This window comes from Mustelus asterias, chromosome 8 (assembly GCF_964213995.1).
Source record: "Mustelus asterias chromosome 8, sMusAst1.hap1.1, whole genome shotgun sequence".
Taxonomy (NCBI): Eukaryota; Metazoa; Chordata; class Chondrichthyes; order Carcharhiniformes; family Triakidae; genus Mustelus; species Mustelus asterias.
Genome location: NC_135808.1, coordinates 74,342,044 through 74,364,080, shown reverse-complemented (window position 1 = coordinate 74,364,080; position 22,037 = coordinate 74,342,044). Strand labels below are relative to the sequence as shown.

At 42.4% G+C, this 22,037-nt stretch overlaps 1 protein-coding gene across 1 annotated transcript; it reads right to left on the bottom strand.

Moving 5' to 3' along the window:
* Positions 1–1,426: 1,426 nt before the first annotated feature.
* On the bottom strand, positions 1,427–21,812 carry LOC144497746 (fibronectin type III domain-containing protein 7-like). The gene is made up of 11 exons (XM_078219184.1): positions 21,563–21,812; positions 17,380–17,634; positions 16,464–16,724; positions 14,404–14,682; positions 12,468–12,722; positions 9,787–10,044; positions 9,208–9,462; positions 7,851–8,105; positions 1,827–2,087; positions 1,635–1,664; positions 1,427–1,480 (listed from the first exon to the last, which is right to left on the bottom strand). Exons 1-11 carry the CDS (start codon positions 21,810–21,812, stop codon positions 1,437–1,439), a joined length of 2,403 nt encoding a protein of 800 aa, XP_078075310.1. The 3' UTR covers positions 1,427–1,436.
* Between the last annotated feature and the right edge of the window lie 225 nt (positions 21,813–22,037).

Sequence of the window (22,037 nt, the reverse complement as noted above, 5' to 3'; positions counted from 1 at the left end):
CCCATTGACTCCAGGTTTACTAGGGCTCCTTGATGCCATACTTGGTTAAATGCAGCGTTGATATCAAGGGTAGTCACAATCACCTTACCACTGGCCATTAATGGGGGGTGGACATGATGATGATAGGCTGGTTTTGTGCTGTATTTTACAAGCCTTTCCTGACCTTCAAATGTGGCAGTGGAGGACTGTAAAATCCAGTGTGTGTCAGGACACTAGGAAAATGACTATCAATACTGATTCACTCAGCCCATAGAACCTTTCACTATGTTAGGAAAATGTTTCAAACAATTCTCACTTTTTGGTTAATAAGGCTCTGTTTTAAACAAGAATGAAAGCAAGCAAGAAGGCAAGTGAGAAAGGCAGGAAGACAGACAGAAAGAAAGGCAGAAAGAAAGAAAGGCAGAAAGAAAGAAAGGAAGGCAGTAAGAAAGGCAGAAAGAAAGGCAGAAAGGAAGGTAGAAAGGAAGAAATAAAAGAAAGGAAGAAGGAAAGAAGGAAAGAAAGAAGATTGAGAAAGAAAGAAAAAAGAAAGAAGATTGAGAAAGAAAGAACGAGTTGGTCCTTCAATGTCCCTGTTTTGTATTTGGATTGGCAAGGATTCCAGGTCCCCACTAAATTACTTATACCAGGAAAATGACAGTTCATATTCCATCATTGTTCAGTGATCATGAAATGATATTTGTACCATGTATAATTAATGTTTAATAATATTAGATATTATGCAAAAATGGCTTTGGAAATAGTTGATAGACCCACATTTGTGCAACACAGAAATAACCAAATCCTGAACAACTTTCATGGGTACATAAAATGCAGAAATTATAAATGCACACGATAGAGAGGAGCATTTCGATTTGTGTTTATTTTTAATATTACACGTACGACAAGAAAAAGTCAATGTTTGCCAGTGATCACTGTTTCCTTCTTTGTGTTGCCTTCCATTTTTCTTCATTTGTACAGACAGGATAAAAAGCAGTATGTTTAAACAAGGTACAGAAAAGTGTTTCTTTCTTTGTCCTCAACTCATTTCCACTATCTTAATCAGACTCGCTGTTAATTTTGTGACATATATAGTTAATGTAATGAATGCTTTTTGTTAATATTAATTACATAATGTTATCTTTTTCTTGATTAAGAGTAAGGAATTGGCTGTTCATCAGATCAATAGATTAGTTTCCAGTATGTGAAACAAAGTGCATCAAAGTGATCTTCAGAATAATTAGAAGGCAGTTCTTCCGCAGTGTTCTCGAACGTAAGTGTAGGTGAGAAAGATTATTTTGCTTTGATTTTTGTTGGGATACATTGATTTTATTGATCTGTAGTCCTGGTAAAAGAAACACGCATTAGAAAATATTGCAATGTTGTGTAATACAGCAAAACACATTAAATGCCAAATAATTATCTGCACATACAAAAGAATTTTCACCTTGGCCCTCCTAAGCTTTGTTATAAAGTAAGCTCCTCTTCCCTCGATAAATTACTGAATAAATAAAGAAGCTGGTTGTTAATAATATTCAAACAACAAAATCTATAAAGTTTCACACAAATTATTGAATAAAATGTATGTTAGTTAATTTATATGTAGAAACTAGATTTAGTAAAGTACAGATAAATATGGAAGATATGGTTCTTACCCATTGCACCTGAATTCATAGAACAGGAGACTGAGGGGGGAGGAAGATAAAAGTGTTAAAATGGAGTTTTGTTTGCCTTAATCTACCCAATAATGACATTGTGCAAGATTTCTGAGAATTTTGAATGAATGATAATAGTAACTGAACATGATTTCAACTGACTTCTGATTTCAAATCATAAGATCACATTACCTGAATACATTTTCATCGGACAAAACGTGACTATTGATCCATCTATGGAAACGGGAGAGACGCTGACAGTGTAAATGTCCCCACAGTGAATCTCACTGATGTCACAGTAAGTGTAACTGGACACTGGGGAGCAGGTGAAGTTTGCATTGTCACTGGTGACATTGACGATGTAGTTCACAGAACCAGCAGTGGCATGCCAGTAAACTCTTAATGCATTGCTCCTTAATCTGTAAAGCTTAACTGCAGATGGACAGCAACCACCTAAAGTATAAATGAAAGTACGTTAAGCACATTGGCCTTAACTATACATAACAGTCCCTTATATCTGACATCGGGTCGGCTGGTTTTATGATCATATTGAAACAAAAGATCCAGTAACCCATCAAACTGAAGTAGAACCGGGGCAATTGGCTCAATAATAATTGGAAATATTCATAGATTGCTTGAAGGTTGATTATTATAAATCACTAAAGTTCTGTCTGCGTTGCCATTGACCCAAAATTTTAAATTTGCAAAAGATTTCTGAATTGAATCATCTCTTATCTTATGATACAGTGCAAACTTTTTGTCACAGCCTAATCCACACTCACCTGATTTGCCTGTCGAACCAATGTCCATTGACAATAATGAATAATATTTGCACTGCTTTTTCACATTGAAACCCCTCAAAGCACTTCATAGAAAGAACACTTTTGGAGTGCAGTGATCATTGTTAAGCAGACAAATGTAATAATGACTGTCAATTCTGACTCTTTAAAAATCCCCTTAAAATACACGATGTGGTTGCATGCCCATGTCTAATCAACTAGCTAAATAACTTAAGATGCAGAATTATTATTTTAAACTCTTAAGTTGGCAATTTGTGAATTCACGCCTGGGTGAACCTGTTACAAACTGTGCTGACGTGATAGGCACAGTATATGGCGAGGTGGATGGTTAATAATATGTTAATGCATTTATGTTTAATGCATAACTGTTGCAGACGTGAACCTGATTACGTCGCCAGCAAGGGGCAGCGAAAATCGTAAAACGTGATCAGATCGGCAAGATTTGCAACTTCCCAGTTTTGCCAGATCTTGAGCCCCCGGAATCATTCTCGCAGTAGGAGAGCACGGGCTCAAGATCACCCCCAATACCATTTTACAAATGTATTTACTGGTTTGTACACTCCAACCTTTCCTGCCACTGGTTATCATTACCCAAACCACCACCCTACTCTATTTCCTTATGGTTTCCTTTTAATTTATCTGCTCCCCCCGCCACCCAACTATTTAGTTTAAAGCTCTCTCTATCACCTGAGTTACAAGACTCGCTGGAACTGGCCCCAGCATGATCAAGGTGTGGATCCTCCCAGTACTACAGCTCCTTGGTTTCTCCAGTACTGGTGCCAATGAATCAAAACCCATTTGATAGAATGCCTACAATGCCAAAGGAGGCCATTTGGCCCATTGAGTCTGCACCGACCTTCCGACAGCGCATCTTACCCAGGCGCTATCCCATAACTCCACATTCTCTGCTAATCCCCCGAACCAACACATCTTTAGACACTAAGGGCCCGATTTTACGATTGCGACTTAGAACATAGAACATAGAACATTACAGCGCAGTACAGGCCCTTCGGCCCTTGATGTTGCGTCTACCAGTGAAACTAATCTAAAGCCCATCTAATTTACACTATTCCAATATCATCCATATGTTTATCCAATAACCATTTGAATGCTCTTAATGTTGATGAGTCCACTACTGCTGCAGGCAGGGCATTCCACGCCCTTACTACTCTCTGAGTAAAGAACCTACCTCTAACATCTGTCCTATATCTCTCACCCCTCAATTTAAAGCTATGTCCCCTCGTGTTAGCCATCACCATCCGAGGAAAAAGACTCTCACTATCCATCCTATCTCACCCTCTAATCATCTTGTATGCCTCTATTAAGTCACCTCTTAACCTTCTTCTTTCTAACGAAAACAACCTCATGTCCCTCAGCCTTTCCTCATACTAGGCAACATCCTAGTAAATCTCCTCTGCACCCTTTCCAATGCTTCCACACCTTTCCTATAATGCGGTGACCAGAACTGTACGCAATATTCCAAGTGGGGTCGCACCAGTTTTGTACAGTTGCAGCATGACCTCCTGGCTCCGAAACTCAATCCCTCTACTAATAAAAGCTAACACACCGTACGCCTTCTTAACAACCCTATCAACCTGGGTGCCAACTTTCAGGGATCTATGCACATGGACACCCAGATCCCTCTGTTCATCCACACTACCAAGTATCTTACCATTAGCCCAGTACTCTGTATTCCTGTTACTCCTTCCAAAGTGAATCACCTCACACTTTTCCGCATTAAACTCCATTTGCCACCTCTCAGCCCAGCTCTGCAGCTTATCTATGTCCCTCTGTAACCTACCACTTCTCTCCGCACTGTCTACAACTTCACCGACTTTAGTGCCATCCGCAAATTTACTAATCCATCCTTCCACGCCCTCATCCAGGTCATTAATAAAAATGACAAACAGCAGTGGCCCCAAAACAGATCCTTGCGGTACACCACTAGTAACTGAACTCCAGGATGAATATTTTCCATCAACCACCACCCTCTGTTTTCTTACAGCTAGCCAATTCCTGATCCAAACCACTAAATCACCCTCAATCCCATGTGTCCGTATTTTCTGCAAAAGCTTACCATGGGGAACCTTATCAAATGCTTTGCTGAAATCCATTTACACCACATCAACCGCTTTACCCTCATCCACCTCTTTGGTCACCTTCTCAAAGAACTCAATAAGGTTTGTGAGGCACACCTATCCTTCACAAAACCGTGCTGACTATCCCTAATCAAATTATTCCTTTCTAGGTGATTATAAATCCTTTGTCTCTTATAATCCTTTCCAAAGCTTTGCCCACAACTGAAGTAAGGCTCACCGGTCTATAATTACCAGGGTTGTCCCTACTCCCCTTCTTGAACAAGGGGACAACATTTGCTATCCTCCAGTCTTCTGGCACTGTTCCTGTAGACAATGATGACACAAAGATCAAAGCCAAAGGCTCCGCAATCTCCTCTCTAGCCTCCCAGAGAATCCTAGGATAAATCCCATCCGGCCCAGGGGACTTATCTATTTTTACCCTTTCCAGAATTGCTAACACCTCCTCCTCATGAACCTCAATCCCGTCCAGTCCAACAGCCTGCATCTCAGTACTCCCCTTGACAACACTGTCCCTCTCCTGTGTGAATACCGACGAAAAATATTCATTTAGTGCCTCTCTTATCTCTTCAGACTCCACGCACAACTTCCCACTACTGTCCTTGACTGGCCCTAATCTTACCCTAGTCATTCTTTTACTCCTGACATACCTATAGAAAGCTTTAGGGTTTTCCTTGATCCTACCTGCCAAAGACTTCTCATGTCCCCTCCTGGCTCTTCTTAACTCTTTCTTTAGGTCCTTCCTGGCTAACTTGTAACTCTCAAGTGCCCTAACTGAGCCTTCACGTCTCATCTTAACTTAAGTCTCCTTCTTCCTCTTCACAAGAGATTCAACCTCCTTAGTAAACCACGGTTCCCTCACACGACTGCTTCCTCCCTGCCTGACAGGGATATATTTATCAAGGACTTGGCAAAGTCGGGCGTGAGGTGATTAGTGCAATCTGCGCCCGTGCCCGCACAGATGACCATTTTACCAAGGCCCAAAAATGGCCGCGATCCAAACCGTGCCAGAAACGGGTGCAACGGCAATTTAAATGTATTTGCATGCATTTAAATTGAATTTATGGGCTACCCGCCCAACTTTACCAGCACTTCCCCCTTTACCACCGCATTCACCCGTCCAGATTCGGCAGGAAACAGACATGCTCGGCAAAGGTCTGTTTCGGGGGCTCCAGCTTCTGAAGAGGTAAGTTCTGAGCTTCTGGCGGCTCTCTGACTCAGATCAGTGGGGGGCGGGGGAGGAAGGGAGGCCCGATCGTTCTCTGGAGGGGGAGGAGGGAGGAGAGAGGCAGGGCAGATGTATCTCTGGTGGGAGGGGAGAGGGGGCGATCATTCTCTGGTGGGGGGGGAGGGAGGCCAGATGGATCTCTGCTGGGGGGGCGGAGGATAGAGGGAGTCCGTTGCCACTCTGCGGGTGATCGGTGTGGGGGAAGGGGGACAGGGGGTCGCGATCGGTCTGGGTAGGGGGGGTGGGGGACAGTTATGTTGTGGGGGTGTGGCGATATCTGTGGAGGCCATCGCTCCCATTTTTCGCTCCCGGGCCGCTTTATCCGCTTCTTGCGGCCTGGGAGCAATGTGACAGGGGCGTGTTTTTCAAATTTTGTTTTCACTGCACATGCACAGTTGAAGGCTCCGATCAGAGCAGCAGCATTTCGGGCACAATAAGCCCCGCCCACAACGCAATTCAGACTCGCAACTTTTTTTTCAGGCTGAGTGCCTGAGAGCGGTTTTCCAAGTCGGATCTGAATTGCGCCCAGATTCAGCACTTAGAATCAAAATGGTAAAATCGGGCCCTAAGGGGCAATTTAGCATGGCCAATCCACCTAACCCGCACGTCTTTGGACTGTAGGAAGAAATCAGAGCACCCAAAGGAAACCCAAACAGACACGGTGAGAACATACAACCTCCACTGACAGTGACCCAGGGCCAGAATTGAACCCGGGTCCCTGGTGCTGTGAGGGAGCAGTGCTAACCACGGTGCCACTTGACCTCCCTTTCTCCCACACTAAACTTTGAGCCTTGCATTTATCTCCCTAATCTTATTAAAACTAAGACAATTTGCTTGTGACTCAGGTAATAATCCAGAGAGTATTAACATAATCCAGAGCATGCTATTTAATGGTGTCTCACTGCTCTCTCTCTCTCTCCTCGTGCTGTTTAATGGTGTCTCACTGCTCTCTCTCTCTCTCTCCTCATGCTGTTTAATGGTGTCTCACTGCTCTCTCTCTCTCTCCTCGTGCTATTTAATGGTGTCTCACTGCTCTCTCTCTCTCTCTCCTTGTGCTGTTTAATGGTGTCTCACTGCTCTCTCTCCCTCTCCTCGTGCTGTTTAATGGAGTCTCACTGCTCTCTCTCTCTCTCTCCTCATGCTGTTTAATGGTGTCTCACTGCTCTCTCTCTCTCTCCTCGTGCTGTTTAATGGAGTCTCACTGCTCTCTCTCTCTCTCCTCATGCTGTTTAATGGTGTCTCACTGCTCTCTCTCTCTCTCTCCTCGTGCTGTTTAATGGTGTCTCACTGCTCTCTCTCTCTCTCTCCTCGTGCTGTTTAATGGTGTCTCACTGCTCTCTCTCTCTCTCCCCTCGTGCTGTTTAATGGTGTCTCACTGCTCTCTCTCTCCTCGTGCTGTTTAATGGTGTCTCACTGCTCTCTCTCTCTCTCTCTCCTCGTGCTGTTTAATGGTGTCTCACTGCTCTCTCTCTCTCTCCTCGTGCTGTTTAATGGTGTCTCACTGCTCTCTCTCTCTCTCCCCTCGTGCTGTTTAATGGTGTCTCACTGCTCTCTCTCTCCCTCAAGCTGTTTCATGTTTGTCTCACATCATAGGAATCCAACATCCATTTTAATTGGGTCCACCGCATGACGTTAGGGGCCAGTCCGGTTGCTCAGTAGTAGTCCCTGATAATCAATACAACAGCTGCCGTAGCGATGGGCCTGTGGGTCACTGCCACCATTTTGTCAGGCAACTGCTCGGCTGTTTTCCCAGATGAGGGGTGGGATTTTTCGGCCACACTCGCCCAAAAACTGAAGAATCCTGCCCGAGGTCAATGAGCTTTGCATGGTCCACCCCCCCTCGCCCGCTACCATTCCCGTGGCGGGCAGGACAGGAGAATTCCCCCCGAAATATGGAAAATTCAGCTAATGATATCAGGGTCAGACCGCAGTCAAAATAATTGCAAGTGGAGCATCTTCATGTCTAATCTAAACAAACTCACCTGATCAAACATGAAGTTAAGTTCCACTGTTTGATAAATGACACATATTTATGTATGTTTGATAACAATAGAATAATATAATCAATGGAATCTCCCTGCTCTTTACTTACTTGATGAATATCCTTGGTAGTTGCATGTTGACATCAGTCCAGTTTCACTAATGGCACTTAGTGACACTGTGTAGTTGGTGCTACAGGTTATACATCCAAGAAGACAATGGGTCTCTCCAGTGTGGCAGTTAGCCTGCCCTTTAGGTGATTCCAAGGCTGTAGTATATGACTGTGCTCCGATTGCAGCAGTCCAACTAACGTTGGTCATTGACTGTGTAATCTGTGTCACTGAGAAGCTATCTGGGCAGCAGGGTGCTGGAAGCAAATAGAGAGTTTACCGTTAAATATGTAATTTTCAGTTTCTTCATCTTAACACTTGCATTACAGTATTCCCTTCCGAGAACTTCCTTTGTAGTGATCCTTCAAAAATTATGAAATTCTGAGGTTATAGGAAAAACATCATGACAAAATTAACAATTAAAATACTGAGGCTACTGTTTTTCTCTCTTACGTATTTGGACCCCTGATGTGGAGATGCCGGTGTTGGACTGTGGTGGGCACAGTAAGAAGTCTTACAACACTAGGTTAAAGTCCAACAGGTTTATTTGGTAGCAGGAGCTTTCAGAGCGCTGCTCCTTCATCAGGTGAGTGCCTACTCACCCGATGAAGGGGCAGCGCTCCGAATGCTACTATGCTCAGAATGCTACTAATATTCTGCTCATTACTCCTATCTCAGCTTTAACAGGTTATTTAACTTGAGCTTTGGGGGGGGGGGGGGGGGCGGGGCGGGGGGGTGCACATTATATTGTACCGTCCTGTCCTCAACCAATACCCAAATATTACTTTATAGGTAGGGCCTGTTAAACAGAAAAAGCTTGGAGTTATGAAGCGCTTTCAAAAATCTCAGGCTGCCCTTGCCAATTAAGTACTTTTGTATTACTGTATTGTAAGGAAATTCAGGAAACCCATTTCTCTACAATGTGGTCCTACAGTGAGATAAATGACCAATTAAATGGTGTTGTTGAATCTGGTTATAGGATTAATGATCAGAAAGGCACTGGAGGAACTTCCTTGCTCTTCTTTGGGTGGTACCTGGGATATTTCATACACAAATCCTGGGGCCTGAACTCACAACCTTCTTATCAATAGTAACAATTTTGGTTGATTTTTCTCTGTCCTAACATGAGGTTGCTGAGGGGAACCACAGCCAACTAACTCCTGAGATCAACAGGGATTAACTCAGAACAGACCAGGATTATGAATCTGAGGATTGGCTGGCCCACTTGGTTCAGTCACTGTGTAAATCTACTGAGCCATCACAGAGTGGATGGAATATTTTGTGCAACGTCTAAGACCACTTCAATGGAACATCTTTCGTGCTCAGTAAAATTTTCTAAACAAACGGCTGTGTCTTTACCAGTTTCTAATGGCAGACTGTAGCTGGGTAAGCTCTTCCCTTCTGGAGTTGTGGCCACTGCACTGACAGAGAATGTAGCTCCGCAGGGGAGGTTAGCGATTTCACAAGAATGTCCTGAGCTATTGCAGGATCGGACCCCTGCCTTTCCGAAAACAAACACCTTGTACATGGCATCACGATTATTTTGGTGCCAAAATACATTAATGGTCGAACGATTCACTTTTGTAATATTCAGAATGCTGGGACTGCATGGTCCTGTGGGGAGAAAAATAGCTATTTCAAACTCTCAGCTATTCAGGTAAATGTTTCTGTAATTGTTGTTTCAATTATTATTAATTAAATAATGTAATAATGTAATAAATCAATAGTTTTTAATAGTAGTATATATCCAAAGACAAAGCTTCTTTTATTTCAATTCACTACTTGATTTTATGTTAACTATTATAAAGCACTATAAATAACATGATAGGAATTGGATTCTATTTATTACAGCATTTGTTGTTAAAAGTTAATTTGTTTATTAGAGCTCAACTAAATGTTTGATAGGATGACGTGCACACAACCCATTTGTCATTTTACCTGTGGTGATTGACTTTTTCTGGCACGAATAGTTGAAGCCCCTGATATCACTGTAAGAATATATAGTCATATTATAGATGGTGTTGCATTTCAATCCAGATAAGGTACAGATTGTGGAAGTATCATTACAGAATAGAACTGAACTCGCATCCTGGGCTTTAGTTTCATACATCTCGGCTCCACGAGCTGGATTCCATTTCACCTCAATAGTGTCACTTGAGACAAACAAGGCTGTAACATGCGTTGGGCAACAAGGTGCTAGGACGCAAAGAATAAACATTTTCAAACAAGTAACGACAACAACTTTTCCAAAAGTAATGTTTACAGGTACAGGGATCGTGCCTGCAGTATTATGTATATTGCAGAGTATTTACAGCACAGAAACTGATTATCTGGCTAAATGTATCTATACTGGTGTTTATGCTCCACAAAAGCCTCCTCCCAGATTACATAGAACATAGAACATATAGAACATAGAAAGCCACAGCACAAACAGGCCCTTCGGCCCACAAGTTGCGCCGATCACATCCCCACCTCTAGGCCTATCTATAGCCCTCAATCCCATTAAATCCCATGTACTCATCCAGAAGTCTCTTAAAAGACCCCAACGAGTTTGCCTCCACCACCACCGACGTCAGCCGATTCCACTTTACATCATCTCACTCATTAACATCCCTCCTATTCCTCACTCCCCCATGTATTTAATTAGCTTCTGTTTATGACAATGCGTGAGATCTTCTGGCCTCCCCTCAGTGTTTTTCTCAGTGGTGGGAGGTGGCGCACTGTTCTCTGGTTTACTGGGAGGAAGGTGCAACACTTGGCCTGTGTGCCAACAATGGACAGACTGTGAGACCGGGATTCTCCCAAAAAAAACTAAGTGTCCAACGTGCGGGAAAACGAGAGATTTTCCTGTCCATTTTTTGGGCATACTTAGCTTAATGATTCTCCAGTACTCTGTGCATCAGAGTGCCTCAGAGAAATTCACGCCAGGAAGTGGGGGGCAGGGCCTCATCCTGCTTGAGAGGCCAGCATCAGCGTGCTGAGCGGGCCACTGCGCATGCGCCAACCTGTCACTGGGGAGATCAATGCATGTGCACTGGGCCCCCCCCCGATCTCTGGCCTCCCGATTGTCGGCATCCCGATCGTCGGTCTTCCAGTGTTATCTCCGACCCCCTCCTCCCAATCACTGGCCTACCCGACCATTCTCCCCCCCTCCCCCCACCCCCAAGCTAGCCCCAATTGCTAGCCTCCCATGGCCAGCCCCCATTTCCCACACCCCCATGGCCAGCCCCAATGCCCCACATGGCCAGCCCTGAACCCCTCCCCCCATGGCCCACCCCGATCGCCCCCTCACTCCCTCTCACACTGATCCCATTGCAGAGTGCCAGCGGGTCCCCTTCCACCACCACCGATCGCTCCCCAGTAGGCCTTGCTCCCCTGGCCCTGCCCCCTTGGTGCTGCCCGGCTCTGCAGGTGTCTGGTGGGCAGTGCCAGGATGCCAGGCTGGCACTGTCAGGCTGGCACTGCCCAATGCCCTTGACATCCCAAGTGGGCCTCAATGGCCTCTGTCCCATCAGCAGGGTGAGCACATCCGTTCCCTGTTGGTGGGGAGCAGCTGTAAACCCCACTGGTGGGAACATCTCCCAGTGGGGGCGGGGACACTGGCAAGCCCGGAGACTACCGTCCCGGGTCACTAACCATATGGGAATTCAGATTTCCGGTGCGGGGATGCTTATGTGGAAAAAAGGCCCTGGGAAAATCACGATCGGCTGGATATGGTCACGAGTCCCGTTAGAGGACCCTGCTGATGTCTCCTGGACCACTGCGCTACTCAAGCAGTGCAGTAGGCTGGGTGAATCCCAGCCTGAGTCTCAAAAATCCCAGAAAGGTGTTGATAATGTTGTATTATAAACAGTTGAGTTTTAAACTGTCCATTTACTTTCAAGATAAAAGAGATTTAATCAACATTTCTTCTTGGATATAAGCCTCATGTGTTTCATGTTGCCATAGAGATGGGCTTTGAGAGGGGAATGTTGAAGATATCTTTGAAAACTCACGGACAAGTTAGCCTGCCCAATCCAAGGGAGGGAAAGCAGCCAAAGGCATCAAGTCGCTGTGGTTCCTATGCAGAAATACAGGTAGGAGCTCATACTCGAATTGAAAAGACTGCATTCGCAAGGAGTTAAAACAAAGCTGGATGATTCACCCACTTTGCACAAGAGAAAGAATCTCCAAGGAACAAAGCCTTATGATGAAAGAGTTCTGAGATTAAAAGTTCATGTTGTGAGAAAGGAAAAGAACAGAAGTAAATTCCCAAGAGCTAAGAATCACATTGGACTGGTACAGGGAGAATTGAATATTTACTTAACGGCCTATGTAAAGTATATCTGTGAAGTGTGTTTTCAGTTGTACTGAAAGTAAAAGGGGAATATTCTGTTTTGTAGTTTGAAGTGCAAGATGCCTACAAAGATAGTGTTTAGCCAACAGTGCTTTTAGTCTTTTGCTACAGTAAATGTCTTAAAATGTGAAATCTTGTGTCATCCTTTCTGCTATTAACTGAAAGTTTGTATTTCTTTTTAAAAGTTATCAATGTCTACTGAGATTGTAATGGTTGGAATAATAAGATTTGAAGAAATTGATGAGATTGTCCAGTTAAAATTAACTGCTCATGGAATACTTACCTGTTGTATAATTTAAGACATTGCCTGGAGGACTCTGCCCAACTTTGTTGTATGAGAAAACGCTAATAAAGTAAATATATCCACATTCTGACCGGAAATAACAACTTGTTAATGAAGTGTTGCACATAACCTCCAGGCCATCATCTCTTTTCACAAACGTAGTGTAATAATCAGTCAGGGACATAGGGGACCAGGACACTGTCAGATTACCAGAGCGGATCTCCTGAATGTTAATGTCATTTGGACTGCAAGGTACTAGAAAAAAAAGCAAAATTACAAGTAAATTTAAAATAAACATTTTTTTCTCAATAGGCAAGGAATGCATACTGTTTTCATAACTCAGGGAGTTGTATTTCCAGTAGATGATAATACATTTCATGCAAATGACAAAGGGTAAAGTTTTACTGTACCCACTGAGTAGGAAAAACAAGGGTGAACAATTAAAATGGAATGACCCAAATTCTTGGTCCATTGTAGCAGATTTGGAGGCAGGTGAGATGCCCACCAGACGCAAGCAGGACCCTCATGTATAAATTCTAATTGTGATTCTAAGTCATCAGTTAAACCCTGATATTATTTAAGCAAAGCAGAATTGCAAATGCTCTTTCATTGTAGAAGCACTCTTGATATTGCAAGGACACTGACTTGAATTAACTAATATTTATCCTTTAGTTTCCAACTCTTCTCACTGAGATTATTCATGGGAAGAAGTGAAAACTGCACACCCATTTTCTTCATATACTTGGAGAGCGATGAATTTCTTGTCTTCATAAATCTTAGATTTTTAAAAACATGTCAAAGGCAATATTCCTATTTTCTAGCTTGCTTAACATTTTGCTGCATTTAGCTGAGATAAGCATTGACAACTCCCCACCGGTGTAGGATGCTTGCTAATGAGTCAACCAGAAGTGCCACTGAGATCAATTACCTATCAAGTGATTTGGGGGAGGGGAAGAATTCAACAAGATCTTTTAAAACTGAAATATGTTGGTCAGTGTTGTGTTCATTTTTGTAAATGAGGCATTATAGCAATAGGTTCAATTGGAGCTGAATGTAACAAGGACAGAAGTGTCCCTAATTCTGAAAGTTCAAAAGGATTGAGACTGCCCAGTGATAAACCCAAGTTTCCCAATAAATGTTCCCAGGGCTTCTGAATCATTTCAAAGGAACACATCTTCATCCAAGGATCAAGACTTCACTTTCAATTGGTGACTCTGGCCATCAATTTCTATCTCTTTGAGAACAGCAATTCTATTGAAGTGACTACTTTAAAGTAGAGATCTGACTTTCTGGTAGTTTCCCCAAATCCCCAGAGGTTTGTCAGCTCATTTGTGGACATGTCCATGGTGGCGATATTCCAGCCCCATTAATGCAAGAGGCTAACTGAACAGAGGTGAAACGGGGAGCAATGAAATTAAAACAGGTTAAATTCTTTGCTATATTACTTGATTTGTTAACTATTTTCTTCCTTATGGTTACAATTTGGAATGGCACAAAATAGATAGTTTTATGAATAGGTGATAAAATAAATGCCCAGAAGTTAAAAGTCAGAATGCACGGTTGCTTAAAAAGATTGAAAAGAAAGAACAAGATTGAATATCAATAGCATCAAACAATTGCTTAGTAAAGTAAGTAAAGTTTATTTATTAGTCACAAGTAGGCTTACATTAACACTGCAATGAAGGTACTGTGAAATTCCCTTAGTTGTCACACTCCGGCGCCTGGTCGGGTCAATGCACCTAACCAGCATGTCTTTCTGACTGTGGGTGGAAACCGGAGCACCCGGAGGAAACCCACGCAGACATGAGGAGAACCTGCAGACTCCGCACAGACAGTGACCCAGGTCAGGAATCGAATCCAGGTCACTGGCACTGTGAGGCAGCAGTGCTAACCACTGTGCCACCATGCCGCCCATTTACTTAATTCAGGTACTCACCACTCGTAAATTCTGTAGGATCTGCAATATCTGATGCACCAGCTTCATTATAAGCAACTACAGTGACATTGTACTGTACACCACACGCGATTGGAGAGATGATGCAGGATGTGAATCGTGATGTGCAGTTCTGGGATACAAACCGAGGTATCCTCCAAATGGGTGCAGCAATGTATTGTTTTGAGCCTTCTGAGGCATTCCATGAAACAAAAGCACCGAGAGATCTGCTCACTAGATCGCTGGTAAGAAATACTTTCACAGATTGTGGCGCATGGGGTCCTAAAATGAAGAAATCATTCAAGTTACAACGCAATTTCTGAAACCTGTTAAGAATTTCAGTGAAACATTTTATTGTCTTTTCACCTTCTCTGTCTGGATTCCTTGCTATCAATTTGTAAGATAATTTGTATTTTTGAATTGCATTAGATTAGCACACATCAACTTTACTATCGTGTCGTTGTCAAGCCCTATTGAGCATGATTGCTGACAAAATATGTCAGTATAATTTTGTAGCATTTCCATGAAAGAATGACTGAGCTGCAAGAACTTACTGAGCCTCCACATCCAAAATCAAATCAGATTGCAGAATAATCTGTCATTATAAAATTGCCTGGAATTAAACTGAGCATGTACCTTACATTACAACAACAACTTATATTTATACAGTGTAGCACGTTTACAGTAATGAAGGGCCCGGCCCCTTGGTGATCCACAGAAAGATTTTAATGTGAAATTAAGCACCAGACCATACAAGCAAAATTAGAACAGATTGCTAAAACCTTGATCAAAGAGGCAGGTTTTAAGGACAATTCCAAAGGGAGAAAGACTTGTAGAGAAGGAATTCCAAAACTTTAGAGTCTAGACAGTCGAAGGCATAATGATTGGTGGTGGAGTAATTGAAATGGGGGATGCTCAAGAGGCCAGGTTAGATGAGCACAGATGTGTCTGAGGGAATGGCATTCTGCTGAAAGGTCACAGACTTGAAACATTGGGGCGAATTTTCCTGTTCCGCAGGCAAAGGGCGGACCATGGAAAGGTCTGCCGTACTCGGGCGGGATTTTCCAGTTTTGGAGCAAGCGCAGCCGGAAAATCCCATCTGTTAACTCTTATTTTGCTCTCCACAGATGTTACCTAACTGATGAGTATCTCCAAAAATTCTTACTCCTATGTTGGAGTTTTGTGGGTCTGGAAGTGGGAAGGGAAGGGGCTAAGGAGGATTTGAAAACAGTGAGAAAGAATTTAAAAATTGAGACGTTTTTGACCAGGAGCCAATGTCAGTCAGCAAGCATAGGAGTAATAGGTAAACAAGACTTAGTGTGAATAAAGATATGGAGAGCAAAGTTTTAGATGACCTCAAGTTATAGAGGGTGGAATGTGAGAGGCCAGCCAAGAATGCATTGGAATAGTCATATCTAGAGATTACAAAGGCATAATAAATGAGGGTTAGAGCAACACATGGCTCAAGCAAGGACAAAATTGGGTGATGTTCCAGAGTTGGAAACAAGTAGTCCTATTGATAGCGCAGACATATGATTGGAAACTTATCTCTGTGTCAAATACGACACCAAGACTGTGAACAGTCTGGTTTAGTCTCAGACAGTAGCAAGGGGCAGAGGGTTGGGGGAGGGGGTGGAATTTACTGTGGAATGAAGTTTGAAGTGAAAACAGAAGAAAATGGCTTCAGTCTTCCCAATATTGAATTGAAGAAATTTTCTGCTCAACCAGTACTGGATATCAGATAAGCAGTCTGATAATTCAGCAACAGCAGAAGAGTCAGGTGAAAACTCATGCTGTGCTTTTGGATAATGTCACCCAGGGGCAGCATGTAGATGAGAAATCAGAGTGGGTCACGAATAGATCTTTGGGCCAGAATGTTACAGCTGTTCACGTCAGCGGGATTTTCCCATCTTGCCGCAGTGAATGGAGGTTTAGCTAGGCGCCAAATTCTCCAACCTCACTGCTGTGGGAGTGTGGCATGAACAGCTGGTAAGATGACATCTTTGGTCTCTGGACAATCAGTTATTACTAAGTCTTTTTAAACAGAATTGTTTTTCTCTTACTTGTTATTTGTTCTTTTATCTTGTCATCTCCAGGTATACCGTTGGCGTCCAAGGCATGTGCTTTTATAGTGTACCAAGTACCTGGGTCCAGGTTAGTGACTGTTATATTGGTCGAGGCTATGGTCCTTATAATCTTATTGCCTACACCATCTGACCTGATGATAATGAAGTTGTATTTCACTGCTTGGTACACAGGCTCCAAACTGACTTTTATTGACTTGAAATTTGGTGAAGACGAGTGAATGATGGGGGCAGCTAAAACTGTAAACACATAACATTGTTCTTAGAATTTGAATTAATAGGCACTACTAATCGTATAGCATTATAAAACAAAATCCTGGCATTTGATGCAACTAACAGTAACTTTAAAAATACTCTCCAGTTAACAAAGAAATTAATTTTAAACTGTTATGATATCTTCCTTGTTCCATTACTTTGCTATAAGTATCTCACTCCTCATCCCTATTATGCATGTTTACAAATAAAGATTTTTTTAAAATTAGGACGTATTGAATGTATGAGCCACTTGCTTGCACATTCAAATTATTTTACGTATGTATTATAAAAAATTGATTACTATGAATTTGTATTGTTTAAAATGTCTATTGGGATTTCAAATTCAAATGAGTTTTGTACCACTTTCACAATACAGGCTTCTTGACAAAAGTCAACTTCCAGTGAAGTGGTTTATAATTTAATTGTCAAAGGGTCCCATTTTAACTTTGTGTATGCGAATGGGTATTGAATAGATTGAAATCAAGCTTGAGTGTCAAGTTTTCATGTTGTTATAAAGAAGACCTCAGTTTACTTCGTGTGAGAGAAGCTTGCATATTTGACTTTGACCAGAACCTCTTGAGTCAGCACTGGTTTGGCTACACTTTCTCATTCCACCATACTAGAAATTTTTTGAATATACCTGTTCTTGTTTCTACAGGTGCTGATGGTTGACTGTTTCCTCCAACGTTAGAAGATTGCACAGAGATGGTATATAAAGTATACGGCTGCAACCCTGTCAGGGTCCCGGATGAATCATTGAGAACGGTTTCAATCATTGAACTGCCAGCTTTTGCTTTCAAGACATAGCCAGTGGCTTTGGGAACTGGTGACCAATTCACAGTAATGCTACTGCTAGTCTTTGAATAAGCATTTATGTTTAAAGGGACATCAGGAGCTGTAAAATGAAATCACAATTAACTCAGAATGTTTTCTCCAAAAAAATCGGTGATATAAATGTTAAACATTATTTCATTTTAATAATAAGCTTGCTACAATTTAATTAAGACTATTTTTGCAATGATGTGTTTTCATAATTTTAATATCAACTGACTATTGTATGCTGCTAGTGATTGAGTCAACCAGTAAGCACTGAACTGTTTACAGTTCACCCACTTTAATGCTGAAACAACATCGGATATTAGACTGGACATAATGGGTGATTTTCCGATGTGCTGCCAGCAGCAATGTTCACCCATTAAGATTACATATTGGAATGTAGCCTTTCACTGCTCACAATTTTCTGATTCTTTGGTCTGAAAGCCTTGCACAGTACATGTCTGTTTTTTCTGATATGCGTATAATTCAGACTTTTAAAGCTGAAATACTCAGATAATTCAAGTCGCCTTGTTAAACTGATATGGCATGAGGGACTATTCTTTATTCTTTTGTGGGACATGGGTATTGCTAGCTGGCCAGCATTTATTACCCATTCCTCATTGTCCGAGGGCAGTTGATAGTCAACCACATTGCTGTGGCTCTGGAGTCACATGTAGGCCAGACCAGGTAAGGACGGCAGATTTCCTTCTCAGATGAATCAGATGGGTTTTTCCTACAATCAATGGTTTCATGGTCATTTTTAATTCCAGATATTTTTATTGAATTCAAATTCCACCATCTGCCGTGGCAGGATTTTAACCCGGGTCCCCAGAACATTAGCTGAGTTTCGGGGTTAATAGTCTAGTGATAATACCAATAGGCCATCGCCTCCCCGGTTATGTGAAGAGAGTAGAGAGGCTGGGATTGTTCATCTTAATTTTGTTTTCTTTTTCATTGTTCACCTTAGAGCAGAGAGCGCTTAATGGAGATTTAATGGAAGTGTTCAGAATTATGAGGGGTTTTGATAAAGTAGATAAGTTTCCACTAGCAGGACAGTCAATAACTAGAGGATACAGATTTAAAGTAACTGGCACATGGAACTAGGAGGAGATGAGGAGATTTTTATTTTATGCATAGAGTTGTTATGACCTGGAAAGCATTACTTGAAAGGGTAGTGGTAGCAGATTCATAGAAACTTTCAACAAGCAATTGGATTTTTACTTGGAAGGGAAACATTTATGGGACTGTGGGAAAGAGCGGGATAGTTAAGCTAATTGAAAAAGTTGAGACAAACATGATGGGCCAAATGGCCTCCTTCTGTGCTGTATGATTCTAGGATGCAGTAAACAAAAGGTAAGTCACGGTGGGGGAAGGGGGTTGGTCAAGGGAAAGATGTTACCTATGCGTTACTGGCAATTCAATTTTAATTAATTGTTCAACATTGGCAGAGTACCAAGATGATTCCCTCACTCTTCTTTGACTACTGCCACTTGGATCTTCTACTTCCACTTTAGAGGGAAAACAGGGCCTTGGTTTAGCACCTTTCTGAAGGTAGCACCTACAACAGTGCAGCATTCTCTCAGTACTGCATCGGTGTCAGCCTGGATTGTATGCTGAAGCATCAGGAGTGGGATTTTATTCTATGACTTTCTGATTTGAGGACAAGATATCAGCTCAGCCAGGGCTCATGGCATAATTGCAACTGGTATGAAGAAAACACAGTAGCCATTGAATTGCAAGTTTAAAATATCCAAATGGTCTATTTTAGCAGTTACATTGACCCTTTTCAAATGAATAATTTAATGCTTCATCTAAAATTACTCAGAGGGGATTTCAATAAGAGCAATTAAGGTTTCAATCATCAGTATCTCATGGAGTAAAGCCATGGCCTAGAAATTACTGTTTGCCATTTAAATAGGCAGAATTTGAACACATTTGAATTGCATTCACCTTTCTGCAATGCTAGCAAAATTAACTTGTTTAAAATAGTCATATTAATATGTTTATTAAATAAGGGGAACAGAGGAATCTCACATCAACACATTACTGTCTTGTACATAAACATCACAACAGCTAATTTCTAGAGTTAATACTGAACTGATTCCATTACAAAAGTTAAAAGGAACATTTAAGATTATGATTACAACAAACTGAAACCATGCTGGAGCATAATTTAGTGTAGGAGTGAATTTAATAATGCTTATTCTTAGTTAGACTAGTGTGTGCATATTAGGGTTTTTGTACACTTTGCATGATAAGTTGTTGAAAGTGCAGGCTGATACTGGTGCAATGAGGAAAATGGGACATGAGGGACGGAAGTAAAGAGGGATCTCCTAAAACAATGCGATTGAAGGATTGTGAAATTAACAGCACAATTACTGAGGAGTAATTGAATTCAATGTCAATTCAGGTACAGAGATGGTGGCATAGTTGCAATGCCACTGGATTAGTAATCCAGAGGCCCAGGCTAGTACTTTGGGGACATGGGTTCAAATCATGGCAGTTGGTGGAATTTGAATTCGGTTAATAAGTGAGTGTCTGGAACGAGCTGCCAGAGGTTGTAGTAGAGGCGGGTACAATTTTGTTTTTTAAAAAGCATTTAGTCAGTTACATAAGTATAGAGGGATATGGGCCAAATGAGGGCAATTGGGAATAGCTTAGTGTAAAAACTGGGTGGCATGGACAAGTTGGGCCAAAGGGCCTGTTTCCATGCTGTAAACCTCTATGACTCTATGGCCTACATGTGACCACGAACAATATGGTTGACTGTTAGAGACACTCTGAAATGACCTAGCAAGCCATTCAATTCATAGGCTACAAATGCTGGACTTGTTGGTGACTCCCACATCCCATCAGAGAATGACAATTTCTCACTATTGGTTCAGATGGCATATTCGCAACTCTGGTTTATTTTCAGGGAGGTGGTTTCTTAGGTCAATTAAATTGGCAATCAAGGGCACTCTTCACATCTCATTTGATGTGGCTAATGGCAACCTCCCAATGGAGGAGGGACTGGAAGAGGTCCATCGTGCAAATGGGCCCAGCAGAGATCCACTGGGCTGTGAGGACTTCAGCTGTGGCTTCAGGCCATCTTGTGGAGGGGTTCCCCTCTGCAATGATGGCCTTGCCAGGCAGTTGTGACCATGTTAGAAATTGGACAACTTACCTTACCCACCTACAATGGAAGCACTCGCTATTATTCGTATACGAACTGCCGGCGGGGGATGGTAAAATGGGGTTAAAGCGTGAAAATGCAAAAGTTGCGGTCTGGTTTGCGCTGTTCTGCCATTAGCTCTGGTTCCCCGTACCTCCTTTGGTTCTCTCGGCTGCGGAGCCTAATTGCTATTCTAAATTGTTTGGGAACCCCAGGGGAAACCTCTTAATTGTCCACCGCCTCAGAAAAATATCCTCCAGGGTCCTGCTACCTACATATTTGGTTCACAACCTGGAATTCGGCCTATTGACAGGATCAAATTCAACCCAAAAAGGAAAAAGGGATGGGATTAAGAGAGCGAGAAAAAAAGGATAGAAAGTAAAGGCAAAAACATTGCCAGTTTTTAAAATCTTCAGTAACAATTAACTTCTGATAGAATGAGACTCTGAAGTTCTTATGGTTAATTTTCAATGCCGGAGGACTTGATTGGCAGCAATCAATAAGATTACTTAGACTGAAACGGACAGGATTTATCTTTCTGCAGTGAGTTTAGTTCATATCCACGGTGCAATTACATCAACTTCAGACCGTCCGACGTATTCCGTGGTGAAACAGACTGAGCCATTCGCAAAGCTAATGGCAGGACAGCGCAAATCAGACCGTAGCTTTTGCGTTTTCACGCTTTAGCCCTATTTTATACTCCACCGCATGGCAGTTCAGAAACAAATAATAGCGAGTGCCGGTAGCCTCGCAGTTATTCGGAGAGGAACCTGTTGCCTCTCCGCGCCCCCCCCCCCCCCCCCCCGCCCACCCAGTTTAGGGACTGTGTGAGATATACAATTGGACGACTCACCTGTTAGTTGTTGTGTTTGAGCTTCGGCCAGTACGTTAGCGTTCCCGTCCAGAACCTCGACTTTGACATTATACAGAGTTCCAGGTACCAAGGAGGAGACTGTACCCAGAACGAATCGGTTGTTGAAAATAACGAAGGCTGGCTGCCCCAATGCTGCATTGGAACTCGCTGAAAGCCTGTAGGAATGCGCTCCCAAATGTCTGCTCCAGCGGACTGAAATACTCCTGGATGTCACAGTGAAAATGGTCATGGTGAAATCTGAAAAGGAAAAGAGGACGGATTAATGGTTATGTTTATTTATATAATGTGTGTGCGAGCTTGTATGTATGTATATATTATATGATAGTGCATGCATGTATAAATAGACATGATGTGGAGATGCCGGCGTTGGACTTGGGTAATCACAGTAAGAAGTTTAACAACACCAGGTTAAAGTCCAACAGGTTTATTTGGTAGCAAAAGCCACACAAGCTTT